Source organism: Sparus aurata, chromosome 6 (genome assembly GCF_900880675.1).
Source record: "Sparus aurata chromosome 6, fSpaAur1.1, whole genome shotgun sequence".
NCBI classification, from domain to species: domain Eukaryota; kingdom Metazoa; phylum Chordata; class Actinopteri; order Spariformes; family Sparidae; genus Sparus; species Sparus aurata.
The window spans coordinates 7172437-7197175 of NC_044192.1; the positions used below are offsets into that span (position 1 = coordinate 7172437).

The 24739-nt window shown below is 41.2% G+C and overlaps 1 protein-coding gene across 9 annotated transcripts in view; it reads right to left on the bottom strand.

Moving 5' to 3' along the window:
* The window catches only part of chd6 (chromodomain helicase DNA binding protein 6), a 101229-nt gene that overhangs the window by 21547 nt on the left and 54943 nt on the right, over positions 1-24739 (bottom strand). For 8 of the 9 annotated variants that reach the window (XM_030419210.1, XM_030419209.1, XM_030419215.1 and 5 more), the window contains 24 exons: positions 24453-24602; positions 23720-23785; positions 23521-23582; positions 20684-20801; positions 19402-19488; positions 19049-19186; positions 16450-16571; positions 15432-15675; positions 11595-11771; positions 11147-11290; positions 10932-11030; positions 10676-10832; positions 10207-10417; positions 9888-10083; positions 8401-8565; positions 8082-8261; positions 7365-7475; positions 6277-6479; positions 5108-5188; positions 4773-4891; positions 4163-4322; positions 3505-3594; positions 3169-3272; positions 2776-2905 (listed from right to left, as the gene is read on the bottom strand). In XM_030419210.1, coding sequence (XP_030275070.1) covers positions 2776-2905; positions 3169-3272; positions 3505-3594; positions 4163-4322; positions 4773-4891; positions 5108-5188; positions 6277-6479; positions 7365-7475; positions 8082-8261; positions 8401-8565; positions 9888-10083; positions 10207-10417; positions 10676-10832; positions 10932-11030; positions 11147-11290; positions 11595-11771; positions 15432-15675; positions 16450-16571; positions 19049-19186; positions 19402-19488; positions 20684-20801; positions 23521-23582; positions 23720-23785; positions 24453-24602 — 3314 coding nt within the window. The remainder of the gene's footprint in view (positions 1-2775; positions 2906-3168; positions 3273-3504; positions 3595-4162; positions 4323-4772; positions 4892-5107; positions 5189-6276; positions 6480-7364; positions 7476-8081; positions 8262-8400; positions 8566-9887; positions 10084-10206; positions 10418-10675; positions 10833-10931; positions 11031-11146; positions 11291-11594; positions 11772-15431; positions 15676-16449; positions 16572-19048; positions 19187-19401; positions 19489-20683; positions 20802-23520; positions 23583-23719; positions 23786-24452; positions 24603-24739) is intronic. The other variant, XM_030419211.1, reaches the window with a different exon arrangement.

Sequence of the window (24739 nt, forward strand, 5' to 3'; positions counted from 1 at the left end):
TCCTGCTCCTCCGAGGGCTTTTTTAAAAACCCTTAAAATAACCAGGCTGGTTTTTTAAACGTCTATTTAAAGACACAGCTGAGTGTGTTTTGTTGCGTGTGTGTTTTTCACAGTTTAAGAAACAACCAAACAAAGAACAACTCACTGGTGGGACGTTAAAGTCAAAGTAAGTATTTCACTAGTATTTTCACTCATGTCTGTATGTCGGTTGTTTTGTCAGTAGGATTACACAAGAACTACTGGAGGGATTCCCCCCTCAACTCGGATGGAGGATGGGTCTCATCCCAGAATAGACCCTAATGAGTTTTGGTACGGGACAGATGCAGGAATTGTGGATGTTGGCGTCGATTACCATGTCGAGTGCAGAAGCTTCCAAGCGTTCAGTCCAGCTCTCCTGCACACTTCTCTGGAGCCGACAGTTCTTTTACAAATATCATCCAAACTCCGAAACGTTTAAGTTTCATAAACACCGTCTTTGCTTCCCACAGAAAGTAAACACTTCTAACGCTGCAAGAAGTGTAACATTTTTGCAAAAACTGTTTGCAGGTTTTGAGGAGGCTCATTTACTGTTCCACCTGTGTGTGCACACATTCATCCGTGTAATGTTTCCCGTCTGTTCTGTGTACTTGTTTATTTGTTTCCCGGACCTGTGCAGGAATCCTGCCGAGTTAACATTCTGAGACTAGAAGATCTTCCTGTCACACAGTCGCATTGCTCAGCCGGGAACAGCTTCAGGTTGAACAGGTAACAAAGCGAACGGCAGCTTCAATTACCTTCAGGAAGAGGATCAAAGCTTCCTGAGCGTCTCATCTTCATAACTCTGCTGTCAGCCGGAGCAGCGGCACCCAGAAAATACATTTCCACACCGTGTTTTCACTTTCCTCTTTTTCTCTGTCAATTATTCCAGTCTGGCTCGTACAGGTTCCTCTCATAAGTGCAGTGAAACTACCAGAAAAATGACTTGTGAGGACGGTTTTCACAGTTCTTGTGAGGAAAAACCAGAAACCTTTTAAAGTTCAGCTGTAGGTTATGGTGAGAAATTTAAGACTTTATGGACATTTAGCTGCAGCTGTGTATGTGTGTCAGTCTGACATCCGTATAAACGAGTCTCTTGACATTACTAGCGTCTCTATGCCACCCTTTGGATGCATATTTCTAATTTTAATGTGTTTATAATCTTGTTCTTCCCGCTCAGGATGTAGAGCAGGTGTGTGGGCAGGGAGGTGGCAGCGGCGACGAAAACAAACATGGCAGCAGAGAGGACAGGATGTGTTTTTCACACCAGCGATGGCACCTGCTGTGAACGCTACAACTGAGAATAAAAAAGAAGCAACGACTGGTGGAAGGAGGAAGTGACTCCTGCTGAAGAGCTGCAGGGAAGCGAGGAAGCTGATTTGTGGACGTGCGTGTCACCTGTTACTATACGAGTACGAGAGCCCCACTGACAGGGCTGGATAAACAAATGCGCAAAATACTGGCAATTAAATGAGGGCCGTGATCACACCGGTCACATGTTGTCGTTTGGCGAGTTTAACTGAAATTCTGACTTTAAATATGCACCAACAAAACGAAACAAAAAGGTATCTGTGTCAAAATCTAGTTTCAGATAAATACTGACAGTGCACACAGACATTTACATATTATAATCAGACGTGTATCAGAATATGTCATCCAGGTAATAAACACCCAGATCTTGCTGATAAAACGCAACACTAAATCAGTGGAATACAATTAAAATATTCTTAATTAACGCGATAAGTCTTTCTTGGGTCATTATCATCCTCACTGAAATCAGATGTTTGTCCTGCAATTTAAGATTGTGGCAAAACATCCCCAGACTCCATTGACAAATCAAGCAGTTTTCTGGAAGGTTGAGTGAGAGCAAACTTTATTAACTTACTGAAACACTGTAAACTACAAATCCTGGATTATTCATCCCTTCTTGTAAATTCGGCAAATATAATACTACAAGTTGTTTCTTTGTTTACCGCAAGTTACCCTGCGACTAGATGAATTATACGGCCTTTTAACCGAAGATCAGCTGCACAGACTGTGTGTCATTTGTTTCCCACCAGTTTTGTTTCCATTTTTTTACAGTTCTGTTAAATAACACACTTCCAGTTGCTTTCTTGCGCTTTAGATTTGAAACACTAAATCTGAATGCTATGCTGTGAACTGCGTTTAAACCTAACTAAGGTCTGAACACAATGTGAGCCAGACTACATCCAGATGTGGCAAGTCAGCCAATCACATTCCAATCACGGCACAACATGTCCTAATGCAGATCGCATTTTAACACCAGATGTAAACAGGATAAGAGTGATAAGAACAGTCGGTTATCAGGGCATGGAAATCTATTTTTTACTGTTGAATGTGTTTTTGTATGTTAATTACATTCTTTATTAACACGTCTAATTCAAAGTGTTACTGTATATTTATTTTTGCTGTTATCTTTGATAGACACCTGTATTTTTCCACTGTAGAATACAAGATAATCACCATGTCTTTTATCTTGAATAACCAACAAATCACTGACGAATGTTTATTACAGCAATTTTTTGAAATAAGAATATTGCCTGAAAGATACAGAGCTGCCAGAGTTTTCTCAATAATCAGCCTTAAAACCACTTCTGCTACTTGTATTTATATCAAAGAAAATGCAATTGAGAAACAGAAAACACGTGGGTCCTTGTAGGTTTGTGTTTAAATCTCATGTCCACCTTTAGGTTTTACCTTCAGTATAAACCTGTGTGCATGCGTGTGCGAGCAGATCACCTGTCGGTCATGTCAGGGACCCCCTCGCCTCCTCCCTGTTCAGCAGTCAGCGCTGTGACATCTGGCATCCCCACTCTCTCCAGGAAACACAGGTCAGGATCTGCACGCATGGCGTTGTACCGCTCGTAGCCTGAGCAAAGACACACGTTGATAAACACACAACTAATTAAAAAACGGAACCCACACACACATAATGAGGGCGGAACATTCAACATGTACAATAACAGATGCCACGTTTGTGCAATTTAATTAGCCTTAAATCCCAGCATGAAAATTAATTGTTAAAAATATAAGTCAACTGTGTTTGTGTAACCGTCCACACACAACAAAACAATCTACAAATTTGTTGCATGTTTACTAATAGTCAAGCTGTGAGCAGTCTCCAGTCCTCACCGTATTTGTGGACGCCTATGAGGAGAGACTTGTCAGCATCTGCGTCCCACCACGTAGCCGGGATCTCGATGTAGTCGATGTCGGGTAACGCCACCTCGAGTTTACTGCCAACACAAACAGACACACACGCAAACAGACGATCAGAGCTGTCAGTGTCGAGACAGGACACTCCGGCTCGACAACACAAACATCAGTCAAACTGCATTCTGACGGCGCGTCTCTACCACATTTTCAGTTTACTGTAAACAAGCAGGAAGACAACGATATTCAACAAGTCAACAGACAAACTGTCCAGTAAAGTTTTGGTTGAGCATGAACATGGAGCCTCCTTCATACCTGGCAGGTATCCCCTCCTGAGATTGAGTGGCAGCCTCACCCAAAACCTCCACCTTCAGGTAGTAAAGCATCCGCACCCTCAGCAGCACCCTGCGGAGAGGAAGACAAATTAGATTACTTAGAATAGATTACTCTCTCACTCTGAACAGATTCCATTTCAGTTTGTTCAGACTGGCTCAATAACTCCCCAAAAATGCGCAACTGTGGACTGTTTTATTGGTTTATTTATGCTTTTTTAAATCCTCTTTCTCTTTTCTCACAGATGTTTGTAATCTCAGCAGCAACAGAAATCTGTTCTTCTGTTATCACGCTCTCTTATAATTAAATAAATTCAAAGTCACTGCTCCCACCTGGCCACACAAGCTGATCAAGGAGTGGCGAGCTCATTAAAATAAATGAAACAGCTCCAAATATTTTACATTTTACAAGCACATGGTTTTGTTTTGATACTCATGCTGCATTTATTAAAACTTGAATAACACTGCTTTCAGATTAATCAATCACATAAATGATCTTTAAGACCGAACACATAAAAAAAGCACAGAGCAAAAGTCGAACTGTTACATCATCAAGCTTGTTCATCCAGTTAATCTGAACTACACCCAGTAGTAGACTACTGTTAACAAATAACTGTAATTAACAGTGTAATTAAACTGACTTGTTGCAGTGTTGTTTGAGGTGTTTCTTGTAGCTCTCATCCTGCAGAACCACCTCGGGGTTACAGTGGACCAGCCAGTCAGCGTTCTTCAACTCAGGGACGTTCAGCTGATTCTTCAGCTTCTTCCCCTTCCGACCCCGAGGAACCGGAGCCGACAGACCTGAGGCACAAAAAGAAGGAGAAGGAGAAAGGAAACATAACCATCACATCAGGGCAGATCCTCCTGCTGTCGGAGCTTTGAAGGTTAAAATTTGTTTTGAAAGTGAAATGTCAACTTTTTCGGACAATAACGTTACAATGAAAGTCAACGGATGAAGTTCAAAGACTCCAGTTCCACTGGGAGGAATACATAAAAGAATAAAGAAGAAAAAAAAATCACAGAAAGAAAAATAAAGGAATAAATAAATGTCAAAAAACAAAGACAAACAACAAAATATAAAGGAAAAATGTGCTTTTATTCATGCGTTTCTGTTGTTAATTGTATATTAATCTGTTTTTGTTTGAGAAAACTGTATTCCTTTTGATATAATGTCATTTATTTTGTTTATACCTTTATTTTTCCGTACTGTTTTCATATCATTAAAGTGCATGTTAACGGTGAAATGCTGACCAGAGTGGTTGAGCAGCGTCTCTTCCTGTCCTTCCTTGGTCGGCGTGATCAGATCCCAGATGAAGCTCTTGATCTTGTCATCACCTTTGTAGTGTTTCAGGCAGTAAACCAGCAGAGCCCTGCACAACAAAAAGTAAATACATTTTAAATTTGTACATGTTTTTTATTTATTTTTTTGCACTAGTCTATAAAATGATGGCTACAGCTCTGATCCTGGTGCTCAGCTGCTTCCATAACTTCAATTGTTTTTCTTATTGTTACTCTTCCTGTAAATCCTCCTGGACGTGTTTTATTTCAGTGAGATAAAACTATCAAGACGGACTCGTTTTCCTTACCTACAGATCACCTCCATGTCTCTCTCTGCCAGGTGCCATTTAAACCGACCGTGGTTTAAGATGTCCTTCCACCGACCCCACCTGGAGACACAGTGAAAAACGGAGAGGGGAGTAAGACGTGTAGATAGGAAACAAAGGAGAAAGATGGCGCTACAGAAAATACAGCAGGTCATACAGAAGGATGGAGAGTAATAAATACATATCAGCTAAAACATTAAACAATAATAGTGTGATCACAAATAAAATGTATTCTCTTCACTTCAAACATCAGTGCAGGTTGTTCTCATGTGTTTTCCGCGATTTACGTTTCACTCTTGCAACAAAACAACCTTGTAAACAAAAGATAGGAGCTTTTTATTGCACTATTAGTAATGTCATCCCACAAGGTTTAAGATTTTGGCGGCTGGGTGTGAAGGATGTTTCTGGATGGGTATCGAGGACTGGTAATAAATTAGTACCTGACTGGTTACTACCGAAATATTGCTAAGCTCCTGGACGAATGGTGCTGCCATCAGTTTTTATGTCATATTAATGACAGGCTGATGTGCCAAACTAAAAATCCGACCGTCTCAACCTTGTCAAGTCAGGGTAACACCTGCTCATGGAAGGTAATAGTCTTCCTTTTTAAGACCGGTTGGGTGGTTTTATGAGATTTCTGCTGGAAAGCTTTCAGGTGATATAAAATATATATATAAAAAATTTAAATTACAAGACTTGTATTGCAATGAAATAAAATTACGTGGTCAGGTTTTAGAAAAGATCGTGGACTGGATTGTTAACTTTGTTTCACTTTTGGTTTTACACGGGACAGGAGAAGCGATGATCATCATTTCGGTTTTTTAATGCGAGCTGACGAGAACACACATCAGGCTCGCAGCACTCTGTGTGGCGCAGGAAGTAAGGTGCCTCCCCCGAGAGGAATACCAAGCCTTTAGGGAGGCCTGTCAATAGGTATTGCTATAATAAGACGTATCAGTGGGATGCAATGTCCATGACGCCCATTCAGAGGCTGTGCAAATAACGAGTGACTGTCAGACAGAAAGTGGGCATGTCTGTGCACACCTGCAGCATTAACCGTTCCAGAAACACTCATCAGGGTACTTGACTAAGAAAATAAACTGAACTGAAGTTGTTTTACGATCTGATGTGTAAGGTATGCAAGGTCGTACCCGAAGATAAGCAGATTCTTTTCAACCCGGAAGCACTCAGCGCGGAGGTACCGCCGGGTCCGTTCGCCCAGGCGACGCGTGCGGCACGGCCGCTCCTCCGAGTCGCTGTCCAGCTCCGAGAACTCCATCAGCTCGTCGTCCTCGAAGGAGTTGTAGTGACGCGTCTGTTTCCTCACCCGAGGCGTGTCGATCACCAGAGACTCCTGCGTGAGAGAGAAGAATTTAGTCTGAATGAGAGAAACAAGTGTTTTTAGACTGACATGTAAAAACAAGATGAAGCAGGTGAAGAGAGTTTTTTGGCACGTTACACCTGTTCATTAACGGAGTCAGCCATTAAGGATTCAAAGTACGAGTCATGGTCAACACACACACACACACACACACACACACACACACACACGGTATGAAGACAGTAGCAGAGCTGTGTGTGCAATCTGCTTCATTCATTAAGGCAGTCCATCTGTTCAGAGAGGGAGAGGAGAGGAGAGGGAGAGGAGAGGAGAGGAGAGGAGAGGAGAGGGAGAGGGAGAGGGAGGAGAGGAGAGGAGAGGAGAGGAGAGGAGAGGAGAGGAGAGGAGAGGAGAGGAGAGGAGAGGGAGAGGGAGAGGAGAGGAGAGAGAGGAGAGGAGAGGAGAGGAGAGGAGAGAGAGGAGAGGAGAGGAGAGGAGAGGAGAAGCATGATCCCTGCTTTATCCTCATATCCTCCCCGTCCTTGTTTACTTATTTCCCAGTTTGGAGCTGAGCTTAACTTCCCCTCCCTTCGTCTTCGTGTTCACTTACTTGGATCAGTTCCATTTTTCTGTCCAAGCCTTATGTTGTTCCCCGTCTCACTCTCTCCTTCTAATCCTCCAGTACTACTCCTTTCATTTTTCTACCTTATTCTTACGTTTGCATGATGGAAGTACATCTCCTGCATCACTTTCACTCCACTTTCTCCTGTCCATCCTTCAGTTCTTTGCTTTCTTCTCTGCCACTTCTTTTCTGTCTTCATCCTGTCATGTTCTGTTCCTTCTTTGTGAAACTCCTTTATTTCTTTTCCTTCCTCTCCTGCCTTCATTCTTAAATCTCTTCTCTCCGTCTCTCTGTACCTTCTCAGACTTGGAGTCGATCTCCACCTCAGCGATCTTGGCCCACTTCTGCCAGAAGTTGGGGTCGTCCAGAGAAATGTCCGTTCTGTTACCGGATGAGATGAAACTGGCCTAAGGAAAGAAAAACAGAAAGACGGAGTCAGAAAAAATAACAGATTCATTCAAGCGAAGATTTAGACTGAAGCTGCCAACTGCTGATGGTTTCCACAAACATTCAGTATCTTCACTTTTGATCTTCACGCCAAAATACTCCAAGTATTCAGTGTTTCCTCCAACAAGCCTCTGAAACAGCATTTAGACTAAGAAATTAAATCAACATTGTTTGAAGTCAAGACAACAACTGTCAGTCCAGCTTCAAGGCCTCCACTAAGTCAATCAGTTCACATTGAACACGATATGAGATATATTTTTACAAAGCTACATCTACCTACAGCTGCAACTATTCGCTTATCTCGTTTGTCAACTTCAAGCAAAAATGTCAAACACTGTCTGGTTCCTGGTCATTAAATGTGAGGATTCGCTGCTTTTCTTTTCTAAATGAAGAGTCTTTGTCTTATAAGCGACAGAAAAAGCAATCAAACAAGTTTTTGACATTTTTGAAGACAAAAAGATGAATTGATTAATTGTAAAAGGATGGAGGATGCTCTGGTGAATACAAAAGTGTTTGTGTCTGTGAATAGAGAAGTTTTAATGAATGCTTAATTGAAGGATTTCTACCTTGGCGAACGTCGACCCTTTCCCTTCAGTCTGGATGGTGATGGTCTGAGTTCGTCTCTGAAGAATCTGATCGATGTCTTCCTCGCAGAACTTTGAGCCCTCGTCTTCTTCGTCCATCAGTGCTCCGTACGCTCCTTTTTTTAACAAATCCTCCACCTCCAGCTTAGAGAGCTGCTGCACCTGCAGCAACAAGCCAGCACTGTAGTCGGGATGTACTGTATGGTTGTTTTATCCAAAGCTAGCTGCTGACACGTCCCTGAAGAAAACATCCTGATGCATGCAACGATATTAAAACATCTTATCAGAGGTAAGCTCTCACCCCGTTGAGGCTTCCTTTGCGGTTGATGTCCTGGAGGACGGCTTTGTCCAATCCCAGCTTCAGACTGGCCTTGTCAAACATCTCCCTCTCGTACGAGTTCCTGGTGATCAGTCTGTACACTTTCACCGCTTTGCTCTGGCCAATCCGGTGGCAGCGTGCCTGGGCCTGACAAGGACAAAAAGACATACATCATAGCAGTACTAAACATTATTATCATATTTGCCAACAGACTGAAGAATGGCCTGCTTTGATATGCTCCAGTGTTACATCAGTGTGTCTACTGTGAGCCAACCTCACTGTGGTTACTACATTTTGATATAATTAAATAAAAAGCCAAATCACATTGCAGTGGATTTTAGAGCCGGAACAATACAAGCAGATAAAAAACTTCAATAGGTTCCATTAATTGCTGTGATAAAATAAATTGATAATAATGAGGCATGAAATCCATTTTTGATCCTGCCCAAAAGGATATTAAAAAAAAAAACACACACACTTTAAATTTCCCTTGAAAATTGTTGAAGAATTATGACAGGATTTAGTTTCACGGTCTGACAGCAAGTTTTCACAATAGATGGATGATCAACTTATCAGGGACGGATTAGAAATATTAGGCTGACATTTTGGCACAATAAATCCACCACAAGAAACAATACACTACAATCCACTACATATTCAACAGCGTAGCAAGAAGGACAATTATTGTCCCTAACTGAAAAATGCACTCAAGTCTTTTGGCAAGAAATAGAAACATCCACAGCATCAAAACTGTGAGAAATAATCGAACCCACAGACTCGCAGGTAACACTGCCTGCTCACTTCATTATTCCAGGCAGAAACATCCTCTGAAGCTCGCATTTTGTTATTGTTTCAGTCCCAGATCGTATCATTAACGTCACGACAAATTAAACAGCTCAGACAAGCAGCGACAGCCAGAAGAAAACATTTTTTTATGCACTGGTAAATTTTTGGGATTTTGAGCTATTTTGCTTTCATAAAACATCTTCTTTGAGATTAGTGGAAAGAAAATGAGCAAAATACACATTCAGAAAAATTATCTTTTTATGGCTGCGGACAGTATTTTCTGATTTATGGACTGATTAAAAGAAATATCCTAAATACTCCCGGTGAAAACTTTGTAAAATATCAGCTAAATCAAACAAGACAACAGAGTTTAAATTTGGACCTTGTTCAGCTTTCTGTTCTGTTAGTAGCGCACTCTTTTTTAAAAATTGAACCATTCGCATATTTAAACATAACATTGCAGAAAACTAACCTAAAAGTTTAAAGACTATATCTGTTAATTAAAATCTTTATCCTCCTCACCTGCATCTCCCCTAAATAGAAGATCTCCATTTCATCGTGATATGACAACTCTGTTTAAGTGGTTTAATAACTGATGCTCTGCTCTCTTCAGCAGAACCACAGCGTATTGATTGAGTTGACATCATCCTCCTCTATATAAACTCTCCCAGCTCTCTGCCCACCTGCAGGTCGTTCTGTGGGTTCCAGTCTGAGTCGAAGATGATGCAGGTATCTGCGGCCGTCAGGTTTATTCCCAGCCCTCCAGCTCTGGTGCACAGCAGGAAGACAAAGCGGTCCGAGTCCGGCTTACAGAACCTGTCGATGGCCGCCTGCCGCAGGTTCCCTCGCACGCGACCGTCAATGCGTTCGTACGTGTAGCTGGAGGAAAGATGCACAAATAGATTGATTTCTAAAACGAACTGATGTTCCAGAAATGCACCGTTCCCTTCCTTCTTTAATCTCCTTCCTCCCTCCTTCTCCTCCCACCCCGGTCCTGCTCACCGTCTCTGTATGAGGTAGTCCTCCAGGATGTCCAGACAGCGGACCATCTGGGAGAAGACCAGGACTTTGTGTCCCCCGGCCAGCAGTTTGGGCAGCAGCTTGTCGATCAGCACCAGCTTACCGGCTGCCTGGATCATCGCCTGCAGCTGGAAGTCCAGCGCGTCCGGACTGTGGCACTTCCTGAAGCTCTCCAGAATCTTCTCCTCGGCTCCTGAAAGAAAGAAGGGGAAAGGTGAGATCTATAGAAACTTTTCAGGTTTTGAGTTTCTCATTAAAAGACAATATTTGTGTCTTTTGCGCTCAATTTGAACACTATTTTCTCTCTTTCTCGCCTTGTTTTGACAGTCCGCTGTTTTACACTTTTCTGTTGTGTTGTGTAATTATAGATGAGATAAACTGCTAATTAAACCAAACAGAGAGGAACATCGTCACTGATTTGTGTTCCATGTGTTGGCGTGTGTGCTCTGACCTGTGATAAGGTAGGGGTGGTTGCAGCACTTGCGGAGCTCCATCATGGTGTTAATGAGGTTTGGCATGTTGTGCTGGTTTGCTCCTTTGGACAGGAAGGAGAAGTTCTTCTCTAAGATGGCTCGGTAGTATTTCTTCTGAATGTTCGTCAGCTCCACCTGCAGGAACACCACGAGTCAACTTAGCTTTAAAGCACAGATGGGTAATTAACTAATTTGACATATGTGACTGTTTATATCAAACACACACAGCCGTACCTCTATGATGGTCTCTTCTTTAGGCGCCAGGTTCTTCTCGACATCGTCCTTCAGTCTCCTCAACATCATGGGCTTTAAAATGGCCTGAAGCTTCTTCACCTGATGGATAGAACACAGGAGGAGGTGCGATTGTTACAGACATGTATCATCATATAACATTTTAGGAGGCAGTTAGCTGGTTTTCAGGGCAAAAGCCAACCGATATCTAAACACACCTGTTCATCTGTTTTGAGGTCTCCGAATTCTTCCAGGAAGGTGCTTTCTGAAGGAAACTGCAGCGGCTCCAGGAAGTTCAACAGGCTGAACAGCTCCTCTACCGAGTTCTGCAAAGGAGTTCCTGTCAGCAGAACCTTGTGTTCCTGTAAGAAACGCGAAGAGTAACACAAAGAGCATGAAAAATAACAGAACGAGCTGCCTTTAATGACATTTATTAAAACCGAACTGGAAACAAGACGACATTAACACAGATTAATAGAAACGAGTATTGAGAGTGGGCAGGTTTAAGAGGATAAGGAAGATTAAGCACGTTGCATAGCCTTTCCCATTCATAAAAAAAAAACAACAACAGTGACATAAAATAATAAGCCTATTCCTGCAGGTATTGTATCATCATCATCATCATCATCATCATCATCCCCACCACACACAGACTGACAGACTGACCAGGTTCATGAGTTTGAGTCCCTCCAGCAGTTTGCAGTTCCTGTTCTTCAGTCGGTGGGCTTCGTCGATCACCACACAGCGCCAGTGGAGCTTCTTCAGCTCCGGACAGTCGGCCATGATCATCTCGAAGGTGGTGATCACCCCGTGAAACTTGAGCACACCTGGGATAGTGTTACCCTGTGGGACAGACAGAGGGTGAGATTCAGTACAGTTAAATAGCACACGTTAAAATTTGGAAAACATAACTTTTGGAGCGTACAATGACTGCCTTCCCCACTCTCTAAAGTACCATCTGATGTTTTTCTCTGAAGTTTTAGCGACCAAAGTAAACCTGTCTTTGCAGACTTTTGTCAGCACACAACTCAACAAAATACATAACAAAAGCCTAGTTTTTTTTAGACATGTACATCTTTAGAGATCCTAACCGGGGGTTCAGGGATGGATTAATGTCTCCCTCCCGTATTCTCCACCTCCCTTCACTTTTAACCTTCTAATAAAAACACTAAATGCCTCCCAAAGATGTTGAAACTGCTGAACGGATGAATTTATCAGCCGTGACCAAAATGAATATTCACTCCCTTTGGATATCTGCAGAAAGCTAAATTCGAAGCCATTAGCTGCATACAGCATTGTGATGGCAACTCTCTGTATTCATCTGAGACTCCTCATGCAGTAATAAGAACCCTGCTCTGTTGTGAATATTTATACCAGACCAAGTTATCACCGAGAAGGAACCTGGCTTTCTAAATAACTTCACAGCCGAAACCACCAAGAAAATGTCAAAGATTCTGATCGCTTCACGGCTCAAGATGGATCCACTCTGCAGGGAGAGCGAGGTCGAGGGAAAGGAGGTCAATGAGAAGGAGAGAGAGGAGAGAGAGAGACAGAGAGAGACAGAGAGAGACAGAGAGAGAGAGAGAGATATTTGATAAATGTCCTCTAACTGTCTGTCACATACACAGTACAAAAGTCTCTCAGACGGAGTACGGACGCATAAATAAAACCGCTCTTAAATCTGAAGAACCACCTGGCAATCATGAGGAGAGAGCACAAAAAAGCAGCTTAAGATAACAAAGCAAATACAACTCGCTTATATCAGTATTGCAGCAATATCGTAGAAATGACTATTGGTACTTTCACAACATTTCAACATGATGACACTTTTGACAGATAATCACCAGTAATGTGGACGTTATGACCAAGTGGGTAAAGACCAATATTAGAACAAGTAGAACGACATGACTTTACCGTGATGAAGCCTTTAAAACTAGGAAAAGACAACACTCACCAAATAACAGCATCCCAAATCAAAGACTTATAGAGTCTCATAGCATGATAATGATATATATGGTATATATTACAAAGCCCTAAAACACGATAATAATGGAACACTCAATAGATATGGCAACCTGGGCAGCAAATCACCAGAGAGACCGTTAACGACAGCTCGTCTGAGTTCCGGAAAAGAGAGAAACTAGAATTCAGATGTGTTTGTTTTTTCCATTTAGTAAGACAAATATTTAAGAAATATTTCTTAGGAAGTTTATTTTGTTTATTCACAAAAAAAAAAATAAGCTAAGAGCTAGTGAAACATTCTATCAGGCTATTGCCTAGTGAGGTAGAAAGTGGTATTACAGGGTTTGTACACATTTTTCAAGGTCAAATTGAAACACTTTTCAGGCACTTTTAAAGGTCATTTTAAAGATTTTCCAGCACCTTACTGCTGGGGTAAAATACGTATCTAAAGGAATATATATACTTGTGATTTTTTTCCTCACATTTTATCACAATTATGTACATTGTATTATGCTGTAAACATCTAAAATTATATTCTATAATAGCAAAAACTTCAGAAATTAATTATCCAGTCTGACCCCAATTTTGTAAAAGACAGAGTTATAATATCAAGCACTTTCAAGCACTTAAACTAAAATCCAAGCACTTTTCAGACCTTGAAAACACAACATTGAAATTCAAGCACTTTCAATGATTTCAAGCACCCGTACGAACCCTGTATTACCAGACAGTGCTATCTTTTAAAGGTTATAAACTAAAATCCTTGACATATCTTAAACGTCGCAGCTTCTTTTCTCAGGCTGTGAGGCTCCCTCAATTCATCCTCCACGCTCCATTAGATGGAATAGTTTTCTGTCACGCCGCATAATTGAAGATGATAATAAATTAACTTTTACCTTTCTAATTTTTGTTTTTAAACGATTACCAACTTAACAACAGAAGGGACTTAACCTTATCCCTGGATTATAAGTTTAAACAACACTTTTGTAAAACCGTTCAATAGGAACTGTTCAAGAGTCTTAAAAAATGTGACAGTAAAAACACTTCAACACTTCTGAGGGGCATGTCAGCTCGTTCAGAATAATCCAAAGGTTGTGAAGCGTATTGAAGAGGATTTAACACCAGTGTGAGAAAAGAGGAGATGAGGAGGGGGGGGGGGGATACTGCGAGTCTGGATCCAAATCACATTCATTTGGTTTCACAGATATTAAGAAATCTTGTCACCAGAAGACTTGAGAAGACTTATGAGGATCTGCACTGCCTAATTTATTTAACACTACATGAATTATTGAACTTCACAAGTGTTTTGACTGACATCAGGGCAAAGAAGGCAAATCAAGGAACAACTTCTCATGTTACTGAACTTGTCCAACAACCAATGATTTCTCATTTTATAAAGCCACAACCCTAAAGATAGCCTCGTAAAAACAAAGCAACGCATCACAGTTACAGTAACAGGGGTTGAACATGTGTTTTTGAGGGTAATTAAACATTTATAACCTTTTTTAAAAAGCTCAGCTGTCTTTGCCTTCATGTTACCTCCACAGCCTTTATTCCCACACTACAACATCCACCCTGCACTCTGCAGAGACTGATGAGACACAGACCTTCACGCTCTCTCTCCAAGGGTTTGTCTTCATCAGTAATCAGAGGACAACAGAGTAAACCAACGTGCAACGAACGCAGCCACAAAACTCTTTTTTGAACTCGATTCTCAGTTAGGAAAATAAATTTTTTCCACAGCGATCTCTGTTCTTGGCCAACCTGAACAACTCAACACTGAGTAAAAGAGTTTGCACTTGTTTCCTCTGAGGTTTCCCGACACTTCACTAATTAGTCCTTGCAGCAGACGCAGACACGTGAATGTGGGTTCACCAAAAGGTAAAAATCTAATCAGCATTAGATCATTTCCCTCATTGATTTATCTCTCAAATGTATTTTCTATAAGGCAATGAACTGTTTTGCAAAAAAAATATCTGGATTTAGTAAAAAAGTTTTGTCCTCTCAACAGCGCATGAGCCAGAGATACTTTATTTACAGCTCAACTAATAACTGTATTGACTAATCAGTAATTCCTTTTTCAAGAATGAAAGAAACTGCCCTCAGGAAGATGCGACGGAGCTGCTGCAGCAACATTTACAAAAAGTTTTTCATACCAAAGGCAATAACTTTGCTAAAATTGCTAACTTCCTTTACAGTGGAACCACGTTCTTTATTGTTGTCGGTACTATGCATGTCGTATGATTTATTAGCGTGTACAGCCGAAGGCAAATGTCCATATTTGTGAACAATAAAGCAAATTATTTCATTGTGAAATAAAGCTGGAACAATTTAAACTCCAGAGACAGATGATTCACAACTGAGTCACTAGATGCGTTGGGACAATTTCCTTTAAAAGAATACATCCAGCAGCTGAATGTCGGCACTTTCAAGGATTTCCTTCATGTTTCTATCCTCGTGAGGGATCTGTGGTTTAGCACCTGAACAAAAGTAAAAGAAACCCACCACCACTGATCAGTAAGAGTCTGTTAACACCCCTACCTGTGGGTCTCTGTAAAACATCTCGTACTGCAGGATCATCTGCCGGCTGATCTGCGAGCCGTGATACACGATGACGTTCAGGGGCGTCCACGTGCGGAACTCCCTCTCCCAGTTGGTGATGGTGGACAGGGGGGCGATGATGAGGAAGGGGCCGCGGATCCCCATGCAGAAGATCTCGTACAGGAAGGTGATGGACTGGATGGTCTTTCCCAAACCCATCTCATCTGCCAGGATGCAGTTTTTCCTACAAAGAACAACGAAACTGTGTAAGAGGGCAACAGAGGGCAGAGGGAGCCTGATGTTCTGACATCGTCCTTGAGTGCAACCAATTTTGGCTAATTAGCGCTACAATCAAGCTAATTAATGCTTTATTGCTTGTGTACACACACTTGTTAATATCACTACTTTACTATGAGAAGAAATGAAGTCAAGTTAACAGGAAAAACGTAAATGATGGTGTGTTTGCTCCTTGCCTACAACAACATGAGCCTGCTGTTATTCTGGTTATTCTGGCAACAAGACATCTGTTTTTTTAAATCCTTTGTCCTCACTTTAGGCAAAAAAAAAACCAATTCCAAAGAATATGAATGTGGGGCTTCATCAAACAGAACCAAATCAATAAAGTAGTCTTTTCTATTGTGGCGCTGAGACAGAGTTTCTTGCTAACTCTGGAAGGTACCCACTTGGTTTGACTACCTCTGACTGCTAAATTCTCATTCTGTTCCTGCAGCTGAACTTTAAAATGCATCTTCACTCAGAAGGAGGACAGGTGTTCAACAGGTGTTACTCTGAGGCTGCTGGTATTCAGCTAAATGTATATAAAACATAATAACCAGTCAAGTTTACTGTTTATAATAAAATGTTTACGTCCAACCAAGTAAGCTAAAAAATGTTAGTAAATTAAAGTAGCTGCAGCAACTTCCAGGTGTGTTAATAGTTCTTATAATGTTCATGGCTGTTTTTAATATTAAAGTATATCTGTGGTAGGTGGGAGTGATTTTGTGTGTGCAGTACTCACCTGTTGTACCAGTTGAACAGTAACCAGTTCATTCCCTCCAGCTGGTATTCTCTGAGCTGGTTTCCGTTCCGGTAATCTCTGGAGCGCTCCAACTTCTGCCATTTCTCTGGAGAAGGACGTTCCTGCAAACACACACACACACAAAATGTGATTGATAAAAGACTATGATTACTAACAACCCCTTAGTAGATGATATGACGACTATGTAGAGTTTATCCAACAAAAAAACTGGGAGAATATCACACAATATCAAAACTGTGTTTCCGCCAATAAATCAGAAAGTAAATACGTTTTCTTAAAAGGTAGAAGAGGACTCTTGTCTCTGATGTTGGAGGTTGAATAGCCAAAAATTTAAATAAGTAGTTGTTGCTGACAGAGTGTCATAAGTAATAACACTAGCGGTTAAAGAGCGAGACTAATTTGCTCAGGTCTCATCTCCCAGGAGTGGACAGAGACCAGAAAATTGCTGATAAGTTAAGCAGCAATTTTTAATTCAACATCCAACAAAGTAAATGTCTTGTTGTACTGGTCAGGGTATTGATGACATGTACAAAATGCATCTAAACGTCCTCTCCTTTGATGTCTGGGCTTCGTGATGATGATGCCCTAATTGAAGCGGGACACACAGATGTGGGGATGGCTGAGGCTCACACAGGAGATGATGTTTTAGATGGATTTAATTTCTTGTGAGGGTTTTCAAAACCTCAATGTCACCTCCAAAAACAAACAGAACCAGAGCTGATGGTGCAGAACTCCAGCATGAGAAGAAAGAAAACCTCACAATTGTGTTTTGGGTTTGTTTTTTTTGCACTGATTATCATGGAAACAAGAAAACAAGGCCGAGATGGAAAAAAGAAAGATGTCTGTTCTGCGGCGAGGATTGGAGATTAAATAAAAAGCCTCAGTGTTGTTGTGCAGATTCCCTTTTTCTTACATCTGCCCACAAACCTAAACTCAAAAGGAAAATTTTTTTTTTTTTTTGACTAGTTATCTAAAATAGTCTGGTTCTAGATGTCTGAATCACCGCCTACATCTCCTTATTGTATCATACAGGTCTGGTGGTCTCAAACCAATCACAATCCTCTCGGGTGGTGTAAAAGCCCAGGATGCAGTGATGGCGCTGCTGCAAAATGATGAGGAACTCTGTTTGCACATGGAGTGGAAAGCTCTCACATTAAAATGGCTAAATCCCATCAAAAGAAAAGGGAACAGCTGCCATACTGTTTATGTTTGTACTGTTAGCAAGCAGATTAGGGTAACTTGTTATTGTCAGTGGTAGATTGGTAGCTTAGAGTTTGTTATCGTTTCCCGTAGCGACAGAGATTTTAAAAACAGTCACACAAGGTCTAAATCCGGTAGATCAGACTTTGGAACCCTTTTCACACATGACCTGTAACTCAGGATTTATCCAGAGTTTACCCAGAGGTGCTGTGTACGTAAACAAAGGTCTGCAATATTTGCTGGAGATTTCCTTCTGCCAGCTAACTAGTCTTAAATCCGGGTGAGCCACGTGTGTTAATAGAGCTTAAAAATTGTCTAGAGTGAATTCACACAGAGCGAGAGTGGGCGTATCAATCAAATGCATGACGTGAGTGTGAAGAAGAAGTGAGGAAAGAGAAGACGTCTGTGAACTTGAGGGATGAAGGGATTCACAAAACACTGAGACATCCGTCATATCCTGCCCTCCTGAATGCTCCGCCTCGCCCCTCGTTCAAACCATACAGAGTATTTTCAACATGTGTGAACACTTCTGACACGAACAAGACAAAGTGGACAATATCTGATCTGATTTTCTGATTATTGTCCAAAGTTCAGGGGCTTATGTCTGGTGTGCCCTTTTCCCGAGCTGAGTAGGAACTATAAAGAATGAAGACATCATGGTGAAAATGACAGACGGGATGATGTCTGCAGAAACAAGTTCAGGCAAAACGACACAAAGAAAAATCAGCTAACATCAACACAAGTCAGACTGAAGAATGAATTAACTAAATTCGGACTGTTCACAGCTCGACAGTACTTTGCAAGCTAATAGATGAAGCCGCTATTGTGTTTGGGTCATTAATACTAACAACTTTATGGTTCGCCGTACCAGTATAAGGCCTACTTGCAATATCCAAGCATTTTGGGCACCACCTCAATCAATGTGGAGTACATCAACATTAATAAATAATGCCTCCCTGATTTTATGGACCCCAGTGGACTTCTTTAGTCTAGTCTTCAAACCTTTTGGGTGTTGTTTACATATCATCTGCTCGAGGTTTTTCTACTTTTGTGCACAGATATGGTAATAACAATGGTCCAAAATGTTGTGACTGTGCATGTTTATAATTGAAAAACGTTGAGTATAATATGTCAAATATATGCATGTTAGGATTCCACAAAATGTGCAACAAAACTTCTACGTGTGTTTTGCTTTTTCCACGCTGACCGAGATCTGAAAGTTGCGACTCTCTCCTTGAAATTGAACCCGTTTCCTATTCACCTCCGGATTCTTCACAGCATTGAACTACACTTTTCTCCACCATGTCAACATATTGCATCAAACTGCCCCGTTTTCCTCTATTCTTGTCCGCTCACACTCCATCACGTCTCTGCTCACCATGTGTCGGAGGTCTGCCGGCAGTTTCTGGATCTCCTCAAACTCTTTGATCTTCTCAGGGTCCAAGTCCTCCTGCAGCTCCCACGTCGCCTCCTCGTACGAGAGACTGCACCATTTCACCAGGTAATGGGTCACCTCCTACAACAACATCCAGAAAAAAACAAGGTGTTTGTGTGTGTGTGTGTGTGTGTGTGTGTGTGTGTGTGTGTGTGTGTGTGTGTGTGTGTGTGTGTGTGTGTGTGTGTGTGTGTGTGTGTGTGTGCATCTGTGCCACAGGACTAAGAGTAACCTTCAGTAATAACTGCTTTCAGAGCAGACAATCACTGCTGTCGGAGTGTGTTTCTGTTACCCACCTCTCCGGTCTCAGTATCTGTGGTAACAGCCACCTCCAGCACTCTGTCCACCTCTACATAGTCTGGGTTAAATAAGTCCTCATCAGGCTGCGAACAGGGACAAAGATGGATGGACAGAGACAACAACAAGAGATCATTGATTATTCATTAATAATCAGGTCAGGGATCACTTTGATAAAGCAACAGTGTTTGCACAGACTGGAAAATTAACAAAGAGCTGCAACATAACCAAAGATGTAACCCTAAAAACATGGAGGCAAACAATAGTTAATGCCAGTGGTTATTAAAGGTAACTGCTGTATTTTTTTAACCTTGACCCTATTGCCCATGTTTTTGTATCTAAGTGGCTGACGGGGATAACAATTTTTTAAATTGATCCAATATAGAGCGGGATCTCTCCTCAGGCAGCAAAGGAATCGCCACGGGCAATTGCACACCATCAAAGTACGGACACTAAAAATTGGGCAAATCAACAATTTTTATACACCAAACCAGAGTTGGTGATTGTTAGAACAGTGGAGATACAAACAAAAATGGTTTTGGTGAGATTTATTTGGTTACCAGTGAGTTTTAACTTTTCTACACTACTGCTACGACAATGTTTAAGCGCCGTTTGATAGAGACAGATGGAAAAGCATTAACAAGCCAACCTTCCTTAACTTGAACACATATCACATCATCACCCAATGAACACTATCCTCCCAAGTGCTGTGTTGTAATCACAGCCAATAAACACCTGTGACAGTTTTAGAGTCATCCGATTTGAGAATAATGCCGTTTATACACATTTACATCAAAGACAAAAGCCAGATGTCAGCGGGTGTTACTGGGTTTTCTGTTCAGTGTGAAAGAGGTATAACACAACCTACATAATTAAAATGAGCTTGACATTTCTTGTTACTAGAGACATCTTCCATAAACTCTGCTGATTCTTGTTGGAATACAGAGGCCAACAATGAAGTTCGTCCTGGTACGCCACTGTGAAGTTCAACTTAGAGGAGCATAATTTGTTTTTTGTGTCTCGTCACAGTGTTGCTGTGGATACAGAATGTCACGTTAACCTGATAACCTTTACATCACCTTTCCAAGGTTTCGCAGCAACTCTGGATGAATTAATTGTGGAATATCCATCAGTTTGGCCGATCACTGCACACCTGAAGTAACCCTTCATAAAAAACACTTTGTGGTAACATCTTTGCTAGATTACAACTTTATCCAGCATGACCTTAAAGGAGAAGATTTGCGTTGCTCTGGGGTCAAAGTAGACGATATTAGGAGTTACCTCTGTGAACAGGTGTTTCATCTGCGCTTGTTTGGTCCTGAAGCGTTTAATCTTCTGGTGGATTCTGGGGTCTTTCTCCAGCTCTTCCAGAGTAGCCCACTTGCAGTGCAGGTAGGAACTAAATTAACACATGACAAAGGAAGAGACACAGCTTTCATTCAAGTTGTTTGCCTGTTGGTCATTATAATTCCTAAGTGCTGCACAAATGATTTTGAATTCAGTTACAAAAAGGAACCGTCTTTTGCCTTAAGAAGCAATTATTGGATCAAAACAAAATCATGCACGAAAATGCATAGTGTCTACAGGTATCAGACAATAATATTTAAGACCTTACAAGCTCATTTTTGACCAAATTGAAGACGGATTTTGGTTGGAAAAAATTATGTTTCTCTTACTCAAGCCTTGCAGGTAAATATTAAAGTAAGAAGTTTATATGTGATCCTGTGCAGACCAAGGTTTTATGTTGATTCATGGTTTCTGAATCAGGTTTATACATATTTTGCTGAAAGTATTGGGTTCAGCGGTAGGTTTATAACATCAGAAATGTGGAAGAGCTTGACTCATTTTGACAAAAACAAATTTAACAATGGATGAATTAAATCAGATCAAATATTTTGCGTAACAACCTCACAAAGTCACTATTTAAAGACTCTTAGCGCCTAATAAGATAAAAGACCTGCAGAGACCCTGGAAATAGAATGAGGTTGCCTCGCTCTGTGATATATCCACTGAAAAGAATTCTCTAATCATTAGTTGGAGGGAAAGAAAGCTGAACAAATAATGTAACTATGGCAACAGTTTGACAAGCATGATTTAATCCATAAACCACAATCTATAAATGGACAGATCTAAATGTCACCACAGCGTTCACTGCACAGTACATGCACCATGTAGTTACTAAACTTCCAATGCACCTACTTATACATTTGATAATGCAATATGTATAATGATGATTTTTACAGTAGCGATGTTATACTTGGAGCAGTTTTCTGTAACTTTATAATGCGTGAATACATTATTCTAAATAAAGTCGACAAAAAGTAAAGTGTTTGATTCAACTCAAGCAAACTCTCGATGTTTTATTCATCACCCAAGAGAATAAATTATGATCATAATAAAGACGGTATCTTTGTAGGGCCTTCCTTAAAGATACAAAGTGCTGGAACAAACAGGAGGGTCTCCGGGGGGCATCTGACTGGCTGGAAGAGCTGCGTCTCTCGATTCAGCTACTGCTGAGTAGCTTTTTACCGACTCTGGAGAATAGACCGCTGCTACGGTACAACACAGTCTATCTGGGCAAAGACATCTTACCTGAGAGGAATCAATGTCATAAAAACTATTAACTAAGCAGCTCTTACAAAGTTCCTTAAGCTCCTTAAATATTTCCCGTCAATCATGAGAGCGACATTAAACACCTCAGAGGCTTGCACATGAGCACGATGGCAACCCAGGACCCGTTGTAGATTCACGTGTAAAGACTTTTTACGAGGTTACGAGTGTCTTCAATCAGGTGGAACAGTGATTAGTTTACAGAAGCAGCTCATTGGGTCTCAGCCTTTGTGCTCTCTGGGTGAAGTTTGCATGTTGTTGGAGGGTGCGATTCAAAACCAAACTGGCACAGCACCATTTTAAGCCGAGTGGGCATAGTTTCCTCTGTATTTGTACTCGTTGCTACCATTGCTAGTTAATGATCGCAATACTAGTCCGTATTAATACCGTACATAAGTTGCACCAAAATGTGAACTGTGGGATGTTTTCAACTTAAACCTGCTTTTGATAAAAGCGTGGTGTCAGCAGCAGGCTAGTTAAACATCAGTCATCTCAAATCTGTCACTAATGCTTACAATGCTAACAATACCAGTAAAAGATTGAACTGTGCTAAATGTTGAGGCTTTTCTTACTTATAGACTAGTCTACCAGTCTAAGTTTAAACTTCCCTGCTGAACAACAGGGAAATTAGACTTAAAGAACATTTCTGTTTAAGACATAGACTCTGTAAGGCGAGTCAACAAAATATTGCGAGTATCAACAGCACTGTAAGCAATACAGGCTGATAAAAACATATTTCACTAGGCTGAATCCGAGTGGAAAAGGTTGATCATCATATTTGCTGCCTCATGTCTCACACCAACCATTTCAAGCAGGTTTTCCTTCTCTTGCTGCTACGCTGATAACAAGCACAAGCTGGCATGGTCTAACACAGCGTAGTCCCAGTGATCGCATGAATTTCCTTTCAGTGCTTCACTTTCCAGAGACTAGTCAAGAGTCAAAAGCCTTGGCAGCAGGTCTGTTACTAAACTGCACAGTAATCCATCCAACAAGACATTTCAATTTGAACCACAAGTTGCAACCTGCCAGCTGCACTAGAGGATAATTCGGGGATCACCAAAGTCAGCAGTGTTCATCCACCTGGAAACTGCCCGGATCAACAACAATCTAATCAGTCGGCCACTAAACAGCTCCAATGGAGCAGCTGATGCTTTAACTCGGGGGCAATAGGGAAGCCCAGATCCAAAACCAAAACCAAGTCTGATCTGAAACTTAGATTTTTCTGAAAATGTGTCTGATTCAGTGTCAGACACTGTCATGATCCAACTCTGGTCATTTCTGGATTGTGGAGTTAATAGTGATTTTGCACTGGACCATATCATATTAAGAGGTACTGCTAATACTCCACCTACCACAGAGACAAGATGTAATTGGGGTGGAGAACACCACCCTGGCCTGGTCTGGTCTCATTAGATGGCAACAGAACGTGCAATTACATCCAATAGGTTGACAGCAAGCGGTTAAATGTCTTAACAAATAAATGCCAGCGATGACAAAAAGAGACTCACAAATTTCTGTACTTGACATAAAACTCCTCCGTCTCCTCCGCTTGGTCCTCTGATGATGAAGTCTAAAAGATAAGAGGGAGGGACAGATTTAGTGAAGCAGCAGGAGAGTAGATTTTACAACGAGGGAAAACAACATAATACATTTCTACTCTGGAAGAAATATTTCATTCATTAATGTTGTTTGTGCCCTCTTCTTCACCTCTTTCTTCGCTATTCTGACAGACAGAATTTTCTCAATGATGTTGGCCTCGTCCTCAGGTGGCTCCTGAGGGACACAAAGACAGAACAGATTAGCAGCCCGCAAAGATGAAGGTCAGCTCTCAGAGTTTGTCTTCATACAGCAGAACTGTAGAGAGACTTCAATGAATACAAAACATTCAGAGAGGGACATCACAAACATTTTAAATGTGGGTTACACGATCTTTCCAATAATCTTAAAATGACAAATCTTATTCAGGGAAAAGTTCATGCACCACGGTTATGTGATTGATTCAATACAATCCGACAGCAGCCACAAAAATGGGTAAACAACCTTCATGTAGTTTGTTGGAAGACAGCTGCATCAAACTGCTTTGGCTACTTAGACCTAACACGAGTATTTGAGTGTTTTTATGTTGGCATTTAGCTCTAACTAATTCACATAAACACAACATAAAATATTAATTACATAAAATAAAGATGTTCTGCTGTCAAACACTAAAACAGAGATAGTGAGGATGTGACTTGCAATTTCTTCAGACATGTCAATGAAAGTTTTGGTAGAGATTTGACTGACAGAGACCCAACAAACATCCGCACGTTAACCTGGATATTATTTTCACATTAATATATTAATTGTGCGTTTTAAAACAAAGATGACGCAGCATGTTACAAGAAGAGATTGTGCAATCCAGAGAGAAAAGGGAGGGAGAAGAAAAGAAATAGAGGCTTACCTCAGCCTGCCATGCCAGCGCAGTGGCGTTGAGCGCTGAGATACGACCGGCTCCAAGAACTGCAATCGTCTCTCCGTCATCGTCTACCACCTTAAAATCTAGATCCTCGTTATACTTCCTCCTCTTGACCTGACGTCCCGAACGCCGCTTCTAAAGAACAAGATGAAGGTAGATTTAAAGAAGGAGAAAGGGGGAGATCAGGGAGGAATAATTTAGGAAGAGGAGAGAGTTACAAAGAAGAACCAAAAGTGGAGACATGGGGGATATAATACAATAAGATACCAGGA